The 14,212-nt window shown below is 37.2% G+C and overlaps 1 protein-coding gene across 1 annotated transcript in view; it reads left to right on the plus strand.

The window, feature by feature from the left end:
- Window positions 1-14,212, plus strand: part of cfap299 (cilia and flagella associated protein 299) — a 381,432-nt gene that overhangs the window by 322,823 nt on the left and 44,397 nt on the right. The window contains exon 4 of the mRNA XM_028805607.2: window positions 9,603-9,745. Within this exon, the coding sequence (XP_028661440.1) occupies window positions 9,603-9,745 (143 nt within the window). The remainder of the gene's footprint in view (window positions 1-9,602; window positions 9,746-14,212) is intronic.

Raw genomic sequence — 14,212 nt, forward strand, 5'->3', positions numbered from 1 at the left:
AATAAAATTGGTTACTGGCATTGTGGAGAAGAAAAGAGGCTTTAAACTATCAAAGTCATAGTTTTAAAGCTAGTATAACTGTTTTTCATTTAAATAAATTATGACACAACAACAAAATTTAACCTATCAAAGAATGTTTACATACAAAACACTTTTTGTCAAATTTCAAAACTCAGGTTGCTTTGTTGCATTACACTTATTAGCGTTTTGTCTTTATTTGTCATTAATTTGCACTATCTGGGTGCCACTCAGTGGTGTATGAATAATAATTAAGTTGCCATTTAAGCATGTGGGCATTCTCTCATGTGTATACAAGCCTGAACTGAACAACAGTGTTGCTGCCATCGTTTGATGGATTTTGGCCATATTAAAATGATTTAGGTCAGTCATTCTGTGGTAATTTTTATTTTGCTGCATGGAAGAATTGCTCCAACAACTGTAGCACATTTACCTTTGCTGATACATCTGAACAATGAATTGGATACTTCAACTGTAAACAATACCCACTGAATCAGATCTTCTAGGATGAAACTTAAAAACGACAAGGAACTACTTAAATATATTTATGTTAGATAGAATGGTGGCTGGGCAGTCTTAAGGTCTTGGAACCCCTGCAGATTTAGGTTCTTTGACCCAGGAGTTGTTTTTTTTTTCTTTTCAATCTTCCCCAGCCATCTGACCATAGCATTGGATCTAACATTAGAGATGCAAAAGCGAATCTGTAAATAAAGACTCTACTTTTTCTATTACTTGTATATCTGTGTTCTTATCTCTACACTGTGTGCAAAATTATTAGGCAAGTGATTATTTTGACCATTTTATCATTTTTATGCATATATTCCAACTCCAAGCTGTATTAACGTGAATGCTTATTGGATTGGGAGGGTGTAGCCAAAGGAGATCAACGCCCTATATCAAGGTTTGCATGATTATTAGGCAGCTTGTTTTCCTCATGCAAAATGGGCCAAAATGAGATTTAACTGACTCTGAAAAGTCAAAAATTGTAAAAAGTCTTTCAGAGGGATGCAGCACTCTTGAAATTGCTAAGATATTGTGGCGTGATCACAGAACCATCAAACGTTTTGTTACAAATAGTCAACAGAGGCACAAGAAACGTGTCAAGAAAAAAAGACGCAAATTAACTGCCAAAGATTTAAGAAGGATCAAATGTGAAGCTACCAGGAACCCATTATCCTCCAGTGCTGTCATATTCCAGAACTGCAACTTAGAGTGCCCAGAAGTACAAGGTGTTCAGTGCTCAGAGACATGGCCAAGGTAAGGAGGGCTGAAACCCGACCACCCCTGAACAAGACATATAAGTTGAAATGTCAAGACTGGGCCATGAAATATCTGAAGACAGATTTTACAAAGGTTTTATGGACTGATGATATGAGAGTGACACTTGACAGACCAGATGAATGGGCCCATGGCTGGTTCAGTAACAGGCACAGAGCTCCACTTCGACTCAGACGCCAGCAAGGTGGAGGTGAGGTACTGGTATGGGCTGGTATTATTAAAGATGAGCTAGTTGGTCCTTTTTGGGTTGAAGATGGGCTCAAAATCAACTCCCAAACCTACTGCCATTTTTTAGAAGACACTTTCTTCAAGCAGTGGTACAGGAAAAAGTCTGCATCTTTCAAGAAGACCATGATTTTTATGCAGGACAATGCTCCATCACATGCATCGAAGTACTCCACTTCACGGCTAGCCAGTAAAGGCCTTAAAGTTCAAAGAATAATGACATGGCTCCCTTCCTCACCTGACCTAAACTCTATTGAGAACTTGTGAGCCCTTCTTAAATGGGAGATTTAAGGTGAAAGGAAAATAGTACACTTCTCTGAACAGTGTTTGGGAGGCTGTGATTGCTGCTGCACAAAAAGTTGGTCAAGAAGCTGACAGACTCAATGAATGGAAGGCTTATGATTGTTATTGAAAAGACGGGTCACTGTTTTTTTGATTTTTTTTTTGGAAATGTCAGAAATGTTTCTTTGTAAATTTTTAGTTGCTTATTCTCACTTTAACAGATGAAAATAAACAATTGAGATGGGAAAATGTTCATTTTTCCTTTACTTGCATAATAACTCTGCACACTAATACTTGCCTAATAATTGTGCACACATATGCATTCCCCTGAGAATGTTCACACTCACATTTCCTTTGTAAAACATTCAGGTTTCAGGTTTATTAACATTTTGCATTGACTGATAGCACTGTATTTGTTCCATATTAAAATTAATCCTCAGAAGTACAACTTGCCTAATAATTGTGCACACCGTGTATTTTTGGCATGTCATTTATTCATTCTTATTTATTTCTAATTAGTTTTGTTTTTTCTTGCAACTTTTTTTGTTTGACATCTTGCAAAGCACTTTGAGCTAAATTCTTTGTATAAAATGTGCTCTAGAAAAAAATTTTGTTGATGTTATTTTCTATAAATTATGAGCAGTTCTTAATTATGGTGTTTCATTGTGTAGAAATGCAGCTAACAGTTTACTTCGTAAAATATGTGACTCACTAAGGAGTGCATTTGATATTCTTTGTCCGGTGTTGTATGATACCTAAGCGGCAGTTTATTCTTGCCAAACTGCAGCTAACAGTGGGATAGACACTGAAAGCAAGGTTTTATTTTTTTCCCAATTGCCCAATTTGTTCAAACACATATCTATAAATCTAACATTTATTTCTGTCTGCCTATTTGAAATATTACAAGCTACATACATTCCTGAGGCTCAATGCAGCTTTAAACCTGATAACATATGTTAAACATATCAAGATCTGTCTTGCTTTGAGCTTTACAGATCACTTTATCAGCTCAAAACAAAACCCACATGTATATGAAAGTGTCTGTAGTTGTAGAAGCTGTTTAGCCAGTGGTGAGAACAGGTGACAAGCTGAGTCAACTGATTTAATTCACCCACATTTGTTTGGCATAATTTCTATAAAACCACTTAGACAAAACACACAACAATATCAAACCAATTCTCATACTCCTTTTTTTACCCGCTTGAATAAAACATTTGACAGTCTTTTTCAAAGAATATGTACACATACAATTTTTTTTATCTAGTCATTTCATTTTTGATTTATTCTATTAAAATAGGATAAGACTTTTTTGTATCTCTATAATGTGTGGCTATTCTTGTACTTCATAAATTGCCTAAAGCATTTTCAATATCAATAAAGCATTTTTGACTAGCCATTCTAGTACATTCATACAGAGATAGCAACACCTTTTGTAACCAGCAGGGGTGCTGCCATCAAAGTACTGTATAGGGTCTTTTCAGACCCTAAATTGAATATAGTGAACATATTAATATGTTTTAAATTCCCTAGATTCTAAGGGAAAGTAAGGTTTAGCCTCATAAGGCTACTGGGGAGATCACCTGGCCTGACCCTCACCGAGTTATGTCTGTGATGAGTGAAAGGTTTTGGAAAACTTAGTGCTGCTAGAGTGGGTTTTACCGATACAGCACCAGGAGTCCCCTACCACCGTGGAGTACTCGCAGTGGCGTAGCGTAGTGGGGGCGGCAGGGGCGGCCCGCCCTGGGCGGCAATTTTAGGGGGCGGCAAAATTTCACAATAAATAATAATAATATCTTGTAAAAATTTGAACCATACCTAAATAAGGGGGCGGCGGAATTTTCCTCCGCCCCGGGCGGCTGACACCCACGCTACGCCACTGAGTACTCGGAAGTGGTTATGGGGTATTGGCTAAAAGGCCTTCCATCTCCTTCATCAGGAAAATATTAAGTTGGGAGGCATTGATTGAGTAGAGCTTAAGTGACAGAAGGAAGGCCAGTGGGGAGGAAAGTGTCAGTTTAGCTCGGAGAGATTTTTATGTGTATACAGTCAGGAACTATTTGTGCTTAGGTTAGTTGTGACAGCATAGTGTTGTTATTTTGTCCCTATACTTGTTTAGTCACTAACCCCTGCTATAATGCCTCTTTTAACAGTAAGCCCCTTTACTTTTGCTAGTTTCGTCACTTTTGTCCATCTTTGGTGTCCAGGATTGCTTCTTGAGCACCTCTATAGTTGATACCAGCAAATGAAACATTAAAGAAATGTACTTTTGCCAAGAGATTTTTGTTTGAAGTAATTGAAAATTTTAAAACAGGTTGTTCAGCTACCAAAACAGAAGGGGTCATTGGACTAAAGGTGCAATCGACTGAGGTGCAATCCCAGAAAGGTCTGTATTTCAATAGACAAGCCCACAGTGCTAACTAGAGAGAAGTTTTAATTGCCAGTATGAGCAAAGGGCCGTTGGAGGATTTATGTCCTGTTTGTTTTAATGGTGCCCTAGAAGTAGTAGCTCCAAGGGCTGCTAAGCGTAACAGGGGTTATAAAGGGCTGACAGAATAAATCATAGAACCTTTGTGTGCTATATGGAGAGAATATGGAGAGAATGAATTGGATCTCAGAGATGTAAGGATACCTGGGACTGCAAGTAGGAGTTCTAGGGAGACTTTCAGAGGGAGTTTCAGAGGGTATTGAAACAGATGGATATAAAGGCTGCTCATTGCCAGTGCAGTCAAGAGGTGATTTAGGTAAATAGCTCAGCTAGCAGGGAGGTTATACAGCTACAACTTGGAGGTAGAAATGGGGAGAGTTTGAGAGAAGTGTGGGGGTCTCTGCCTAGGGGTTTCCTCAAGGCATCTGTTCTCTCTGAGACAGCATGGCTCGGTTTGCCTTTTAACATGTAATGGTGGTACACTGAGACATCTTCATCACAATGTCTTAAAAGTGACTGATTTATTTTTCTGTAATTGTTAAAAATGTTCATTTATTTGTTAAATGTAAAAAATGAATCTGTCTTTTATTCCCTTCAGATTATAACCTTTAAAGTGGCCAAATGCAAAGATTGAAATGCTGCAAAAGTAGCTGCTCTTTCTCAAGAATTTTTTTTTTTTTGTCGCTTGATACACTTTATTGTTTTCTTGCAGATAAAAATAATTAGGAACATACTTAAAATTATTAAATTGAAATGAAGAAAATTATAAGCATACTCATTAGACTCTTCTGTATGAAAGTGTATCACCTTTCTAAATTTGCAGTTTCCAATTGAAGCCTTAGAAGTAGATAGAAATAAGCCAACTAAATTAACCAAAGCTTTTATTAGGGCATAGGTACTAAGAAATATGAAAACTGCTGGTGTGCAAGCATAGGGCTTAGGAATCACAGTATTCACATGCTTCAGATATGTTTTAATTATCACACAAACACAGTTTTTTTCCATGTATTTCTCAACCTGATTATTTCCAATGCAGTGTGATTTCCTTGCAGCATCAGATACAAGGCAAGGTTCCAAAGAATCATACAGCAGAATCACTTAAACTAGGTCAATTTAAAAATTAATCTAACATGCCCAACTTTGGGAAAAGAGAGGAAACTGCAGTAACTGGAAAATACCACACAGACACCTGGAGACAATACAGACTCCGCAGAGAGCAACTGGATCAGGATTCTGGAGCCGTGAGCTCTAACAACTGCACCACTGGGATATGATTACTAAGTAGTAGGACTGAAAATAATTATGCAAAGCAAGTGGCTACCAAAGTTGTCATTTTATATTATTCAGCACAGTGGTGCTTAGTACAGCACAGTGGTGCACAACAGCTAGCACAGAGATAGCAGCAGAAACAACCATTTAAATCCCATTTTGCTCACAGTTTATGTGCAAGTTGCTTGTTATTGCCGTTGACTTTCTTACTGTAGTCGGGCTTCCTCATACAGTATATCCTAAACATGCACATGTTAGATTGTTAATTCAAATAAGGCCCATTTTTTATTTTTTTATTCCATTTTGAATGAATTTTGATGGGCTGTCTATTGCAGTTTTGGTGCCCAGAATAAGGTTTGGCTATCTACAACTCTGTAATGGAAATTGTTGTTCCAGAATGTGATCAGAAGGATTTCATTTTTTTTTCTTTTCAAATATTCACATTTTTTTATTATGCCTTAGATTTTATTTCAGAGTCTTATTCTAGAACAAACCTGCAGAGATGTTTATGGATAAAATAAGCCTGCCAGAAGTGCCATTTAGAAATGTTGTGGCGAAAAATTGTCACCAGAAGGCTTTTTACCTGAAATGAAGGCTATTAGGAGTCTTGGGACAGGCAAACAGAGTCTATAGTTTTATTGCAATAAAATAACCATAATAATAACACAGACTCAACCCAACACAGCCAAATTGAGCTGAGCCCCGAACAGTTCCAGACTCAAAACTTATATAGTCATTTCTTATCATTCCAACCTCGCTCAAATTAGCTCATTTGCTCTTTTTCTCTGACTCCCCTCTGCTCCTATCCGGCCGATACCTCGAGTTCCCACGGGAACCCTTATTATCTCCTGACTTTCCTGCAGCTGGCCCCTCTGTATTTCTGCTGTTTATTATTCATCTTTAGTTTCTGTTTTTGCTTATTTCTTTCATTGGCCAAGGCATTTCTTCCATATATGGGCTTCCTCTCGTCATTTTCCCTTACTAGCCTATTTGGTGGTCAAAGCTAAACTTTAATTTAAAAAGAAATATGGCACGTGCTTTTATTCAGTTATTTACTTGGCAATCCTAACTTGCATTAGTATCTACACTAAGGTTAATGCTTATATATTTGTCTATATTTATTTATGCTAATACATGAATACACTAATTTTACTTTCCATACATTACATCATCTTCCTTTTCCTGTTTCTGCTGACTCACTGTTCCAGCTGGCTTCTTACGTGCCTACCAGGGCCTATTTTGTACTGATATCGTTTCTCAGCTTTCTGACTTTCGAACACAGGTGTCCTGGTCCCCCCTTCTTCTGTCCTCGGGTAGTTTCTGTGCATCATTTTTGTCCTGTTCTATTCTTGCTCTCTTAATACTAGTAACTTTCCTTCAAGCTTCAAAAATAATGCAATATGACTAATGTTTCAGAAGCTTTTAATTACTTTTATGGCTATTTATGCTAATATGCTATTTATGCCTAATGTAAAAAAAAAATTCCTTCTATAGAAACAGGTTATTTTATGTTAAAGCAGCATTTTGCTTGTTCTTAACAGCTTAGGATGGACTTTACATTAGTTTGCACTTCCACCCACTGATAGAACTAACAAGAGAGTTGCAACACAAGTATGTGCCTGGTCATTTTTTCCATGGTGTTTGGTTGTAACCTTTTTATGGTCTTGCACCCCTAAAGATACTTTATACAGTACATCTCAAATGGTCAGAGAATAGAGTACATCGTCATGGAGAAAATAAGAGTTCCCATCTCATGAAGCAGCTACTGACTCATTGTTTTTATCATTCTGTGGTAGTATACTATATGCAGCACAGTTAAGGAAGTATACATTTCATGTTTTTTTGTTCATTGTATTCATTAACAGGTTAATATTATAGGTGTTGGTGTGGTGATTTCACACAATATAATTATAGTTCCTTTGTCACAACATCATCCCTGTATCACATCTTGCTGCTCCTGTCCTGGTAATAAATTAACTCCTTTTGTCAAGTACTTTGCTATCATTTACATTGAGGAATGTTATACTTATATTGTTTCATTACTTTCCTGCACAGTCTTTTACAGACAGAGGAAACACTCCCTATCTTTACTTCTGAGAGACTCTGCCTTTACGGGTTTCTGTTTTTATACGTAATTTATGTTACTGACCTGTTGGCAACTAACATAATTAGTTGCGAGATGTTCCAACAGTTTTTTGTTAGCATTACACAGGTTTTCTAGTCTCTTATTGCCCCATCCCAACTTTTTAAAAAAGTGTTGCTTCCATTAAATTCAAACTGGGTATAAAAAACAAATACATTTCTCAGTTTTAAAATGTGAAATGTAATTTTTGTTCTGTTTTCAATTAAATATAGAGTTCACATGATTTGAAAATCATCACATTCTGTTTTTATTTACATTTTACACAGTGTCCCAACTTTTTTGCAAACAGAGTTGTACAAAACTATATGAATCTCAGAAATGTTAGTATCACTAAGTACTCTCATGTATTGAGCATATATTTTATTTAGCTGTTCTTGAGGTGAGCATCCAGAGGTGAGTTACCGTAGATACTCGCGTATAAGTCGAAAAATTTATGCCTTAAAATTCATTCAAAAAAGCAGAATTGACTTATCCGCGGGGCAACACAATTGTCCATAGAATTTGGGTAATGACATTGTACACTCAACGCTTCACGGTGTTAAGTCACCGGTCATCTGCCGTTTCCCATGGTCTTTGAAATAATTATAAGCCAGCAATACTATTACTAATTAGCTAGTTTTTTTTTCTAATTTCATTAAATAATTCTTTAAACTGTGAAATACTTGAATTTGAGCATTAGCTTTTGCATGTTTTGGATAACAAACATACCATTAGCTGCCACGTGAAACCAGATTTGGAATCAAAAGAACCAAGGCAATGCACGCTATCAATGCGATGCAAGCGCAGCCCGCGATTCAAAAAATTTCTCTGCCTTCCTGTTTGTCTCGTCTGACAGTAGCTGAAAAGCAGCATCAGGAGAGAGCAGCCTGAAGTAGTCCAGCAGCGGGTGATCTGTCGTGTCCAACAGCAAGTCATGCTGTCTTGTGAAGTCCGGTAGCCAGTTCGGCTCCCACGGATCAATGTCTGGGTATTCCTCCCACGTGAATCTTGCCGTAGGTGCATCGGCTGCGCGAATGTGTTCAGCTGGCGCGGCATCGGCTGGTGTCCGATCAGCTGATGCCGGCTTCTCACTCTCTTGCTCGATTCCTGATCACTGTCAATAAAATCCAATTCTGAAAAATCAGAGTCCGACTCAGCGATAATGTGCAAAACATTGTCTGCCGAGTGTTTTCTTTTCTTTTGTGACATATCGACACCATCTTGCCTTTGTTTACATTTCGCAGCTCACACACACGCAAGGATTAGTTGCTGAGTCAACGAGTCTAGCATTTCTCCAAACACAGAGGGAATGCCTGTGACGTGACAGTGAGTTTTGTCGCCATTAACAGCTGATTGTCGCCCTCTATCTCTGATAGCTGTCAAGTTTTACCCTCGACTTATACGCGGATCATAACAAATTTTGTAATTTTCGGCTTAAACAATACACTCGACTTATCTGCGAGATCGACTAATACGCGAGTATCTACGGTAATCAGTTAATGGCATGTTTAGTAACCTGAGGCCTCATTTATAAAGCTTGCATACGGACAAAAAGAAGCTTGAAATGTGCATACGCAATTTTCCACACAAACATCAGGATTTATAAAAGAAAACTTAATGGGGGAATGTGTATATTATGGCAAATCTGACCCAGGCCTATACAACATTTCGGAGAAACTGGGAAATTAGTACACTGTGGTGAAAGTGACAAAAATAACAAAAAAGTTATGTAAGTACACAATCTTAACTGAGCAACCACGTATGTAAAATGGCTTAAAAGCATAAATGCTGAAACATGGTAAACTGAGCATCTCATTTATGAGATTAGACAACAACGTTTGACTCTAATTAAACTGATTTTTTTAGTACTTTATTGACATTGGATTCTCTAAATACTTTCGAAACAACTTATTTTCTGTAAAGATAATTTAAAAATTGTTGATGCTCTTTTTGGTCATTTGTCTTTTTTTTGTTTCCTTTCAGTCAATTATTTTTCTGAGAGACAGAAATTCTCAAAAACAGGAGATATCTGGGTATATCGACTATGCTCACAGGCTCAAAACAGAAGATTTTGAACCATACTTTAGTGGAAGAAAAAAACTATTTCCAAGACCAACGGATCTAAGGTAAAACTTTTTTAGTGAAATGTAATTTCATCAGATGTTTGAAATATTGTAATATGTAAAATCATAAATTCTGATTTCCTAGTTCCTGTCTTTTCCCATTTTCAGGATAGGTCATGTGCAATCCAGCCTTACAAAATGAATGAATGTATGATGTATTTTTTAAGCAATGACATTTCTAAAAAAAACCCAAAACCAATTAAATATTGTCATTATTTACGGTATGTGTTTTACAATTGGAGCATCAACACGTTGCAAAATTGTTCTGGTTTGCAGTTCAGTAATTAAAAACAAAGCATAATACAACCCTTATTAAAATGGGTTTTGCTAAATTAAAAATAAAACTTACTTGTTTGTTTCAGTTTTATTTTTTGTTCTCTCTGCCATTTTAGAGTATTTGTTGAATTGGTACCTACAGCATTTCGAGACATTCATTCAGTGGTCACTTTATTAGGTACAGTTGTGGCCAAAAGTTTTGAGAATGACACAAGTATTGGTTTTCACAAAGTTTGCTGCTTCAGTGTTTTTAAATCTTTTTGTTAGATGTTTCTATTTTATACTGAAGTTATAATTACAAGCATTTTATAAGATTCAATTACAATTACATTAGGTTTATGCTAAGAGTCAATATTTGCAGTGTTGGTCCTTCTTTTTCAAGACCTCTGCAATTCGCCCTGGCATGCTGTCAATCAGCTTCTGGGTCAAATCCTGACTGATGGCAGCCCATTCTTGCATAATCAATGCTTGGAGTTTGTCAGAATTTGTGGGCTTTGGTTTGTCCACCCGCTTCTTGAGGATTGACCACAAGTTCTCATTGGGATTAAGGTCTGGGGAGTTTCCTGGCCATGGACCCAAAATTTTAAAGTCCCATGCCACTTAGTTATCACTTTTGCCTTATGGCACGGTGCTCCATCATGCTGTAAAGGACATTGTTTGTCACTAAACTGTTCTTGGATGGTTGGGAGAAGTTGCATTTGGAGGATGTTTTGGTACCATTCTTAATTCATGACTCGGGATTGGGGCACCAGTGCAGAGCAGAGCAGAGCTTGCTCACGAATGGCAGCAGGCAGATGTGAGGGCATTTGCATGTCAGTGAGGTGAAGACTTATGGAGGATGGCCTGGTGTCAAGGAGAGCAGCAAACAAGCCACTTCTCTCCAAAAAAAACATCAGGGACAGACTGATATCCTGCAAAAGGTACAGGGATTGGACGGCTGAGGACTGCTGGGGTTAAGTCATTTTCTCTGATGAATCCCATTTCTGATTGTTTGGGGCATCCAGAAAAAAAGATTGTCGGGAGAAGAAAAGGTGAGCGCTACCATCAGTCCTATGTCACGCCAACAGTAAAGCATCCTGGGATCATTCATGTGTGGGGTTGCTTCTCAGCCAAGGGAGTGGACTCACTCACAATTCTGCCTAAGAACACAGCCATGAATAAAGAATGGTACCAAAACATCCCCCGAGAGCAACTTGACAATCTCTAGAGTCACTGGTTCTTTTTATTTAACATCCAAAGTTGGGACAAAGAATGCTTGTACTGCTATGTTTTATAATGGTGGCATGAGGATATCACATATCATGCCCACATGATATCACACACCATGGCCATGTGACTGGAGTCAGCCAGCATTGCTATAAACGATATGACTGTTGCCATGGAAATAATGCTAAAAAAAGGTGTTGCACAATTTTGCCACAAAATGGTGGCAAAACCAAAATAATGTTAAAAGTTAAAAAATAAATAAATAGATAGATAGATGTATTTCAATAATGCATAGTAAATCAATTAGGACATTTTCAGTTGTAAACATTAAAATTTCACTTTTATAGCATGATTAGTCAAATTAATGGATCTTTACCTTCTGCTACTCCTGTGCTCTGCCTCATTCAATTCATCAAGGATACAAAGTTGGATTATCAATTTTTTTATCTACTTCTGATTCGGTTTATTAGTATTATTTTTATTATTATTATAAATGCATTGGATTTGATAACATTTACTTCTGGTCCAATTTACTTCATTGTTTCCCTTGTAATCTTTTTTATTAGTGTTACATCAACTAGGCCTATAGTACATTGTATAAATCTTTTCAAATTTATCTGGGCTATTTATTTGATGACAAACTCTCTGAAAACACTTTATTTTAAAGTGAAAAAAATGATTTACACAACTTACTGTTTTAATTAACATTATATTTTTTCAGAACCTTGCCATATATTTCTTGTATTTCATTTTCTGTTGTTGTCTTCATTGTGCTTGTACAGTTTTCTTTAAGCCACTGCAGTTTTTTACTTTTTGCCATCCCTTTGAAAAAAACTTAACTTTGCCATTTTGTTTAAATTGCATCACTTTTTATTCTCGTAGTTTGACTCTTACACCTATTGCTATATTTTGCATTTACTAATATTAGCTCACTGAATAGCTCTTATCCCTTCAAATGTATTCCTCTATTTCATTTTATTAAAATTTAGTCAATTAGTAACCTGAAATCTTCTCTTTTTTATGCGTAATACATTGTGTCTTGAATTGCTTTTCATTTGATTACATCCTTCATTTCTCTGTATTATATGAACATTTTTTCCTCCAAATTGTTCTTTCTTTGTCAACCTTTCTCCCACACTTTCATTCACATTCCTGTCACATATTGTAATTGCCATATCATGTCTTGACTCATTTTTCTGCCACACCTCTCCATAGCTCATACATAAATTTCTTCTTTTCCATTCTTCATTAATACTGTTGGGCATACGCCTGGCTAATTATTATTTTCATAGGCATATGTTGTCATTATTTGGTTGCTATTCAATAAAATAATTTGTCATCTGCCTTTCCATTGCAAATTGAACTCCAATTTTTTGTTTTCCTTAATAATGTGAAAATTAACCTGTAGATATCATATTGTATCTCTTGACTTTTTCTATTGTATCTCATTATGAGAACTCTCACATATTTTTCCATTGTTTGATCAAAGTGGCTGTGTTGTTTCCTTCATAAGTTACTGATGTTACTTCATATTTTTTTCACTTTGAAATAACATTCATTTTCTCTGTCTACCATTAAAGCAGCTTCTGTAGTTAGAAATGTTTCTACTAATATAGGCTCATTTGATATTCCTTATTTTGTTCAGTTCACTTACAATGACTCTAGGGAAATATTCTTATCGTTAATCCACAGGCTGCAAAGAGAAAAGATTCAGCCCGAGGTTTTTATCTGCTGAAAGATCTGTGAAAACAAATGTTAAGTGGAATTACAGATCAGCTATTATTTTATCTTAAACACATATTTAAAAGACACCATCGTAATTTGGTGGCTAGTACTACCACCTCATTAACTCTAAATTCAGTGCCCAGTTGTCAGTGAGTCTTGCAATGTACTGGCACCATATCCAGGGATATTACCCATCTTGTGCCAGAATAGTCTCCAGCCATTCATGATCCTGATCAATTGAGCTTAACATTCTCTTACCTGGTTAAGTCAATTCAGGGTTGTAGGGAAGCAGAGTCCATACCAACATAACATGACATGACATTATATTCTCATACCCACTTAAACGACAAAACCTGGTTTGGCAACAACAGACATAAGGAAAGAGACCTAATTAGGGTAGCAGCCCATTGAAGGACTCACTCATGCACACTCCCACACCATCATTCACACATAGACAAATTGTAATTACCCTTTAGCTTAACCTGCACATCTTTGGGGTTGTGGGAGGTAAAACAAAGTACCTGGAGCTGAACCCATATGAAAATAGGGTGAACGTTAGAAACTATCAAGGATGATGATAGGACTAGATGCAAAGATGCTGACTAGATGGCAAAAGTGCTAACCACTTCATCGATGTGTTGCCCTTAGTTAAGTATGTTAATCAACATGTTGTAAGAAACTGCAGTGAAAGGCACATAATATTCAATACTTTAGAATCCAAAGGTGAAAAAAGAGAAACATTAGTAGCTAAAGCTGTGTATAAAATATTGATAGACTGTAGCAGATATAGCATTTGTCCACCTCTTGAACCCTCAGGTACCACTCTGATGACCCCGGTGAATGTATAAATGTTATTTATTTTACAAATAAATCGTGCACAAAGCACTCTCCACACCACTCTCATATAAACACTATTCAATAAACAAACCAATACAATCCTCCACTCCCAGACACTTCGCCCTCCTACCTCCCAGCTCAGCTCAGTGTACTGGGCTTTCCTTAGTCCTTTTATAGCTCCTGACCCAGAAGTGGTTCCAAGCACAACCCACAAGTCCATTTCCTTCCGGGTCAGGGCAAACAGTCCTCTTCTTCATCCCGGGAGCATGTCGCTTCCTCCAGTCACGTGACTGAGACGCACTCCCGGGTTATAGGGCACGCAAGATCCCACTAGCCCCCCTACAGCGACTCCTGGTGGCCCCCAAGGTATCCAGCAGGGCTGTGTCACAACACTACAAAGTCCATGAGGCCCTGCTGGAACTCGGG

The sequence above is a fragment of the Erpetoichthys calabaricus genome, chromosome 7 (genome assembly GCF_900747795.2).
Source record: "Erpetoichthys calabaricus chromosome 7, fErpCal1.3, whole genome shotgun sequence".
NCBI classification, from domain to species: domain Eukaryota; kingdom Metazoa; phylum Chordata; class Cladistia; order Polypteriformes; family Polypteridae; genus Erpetoichthys; species Erpetoichthys calabaricus.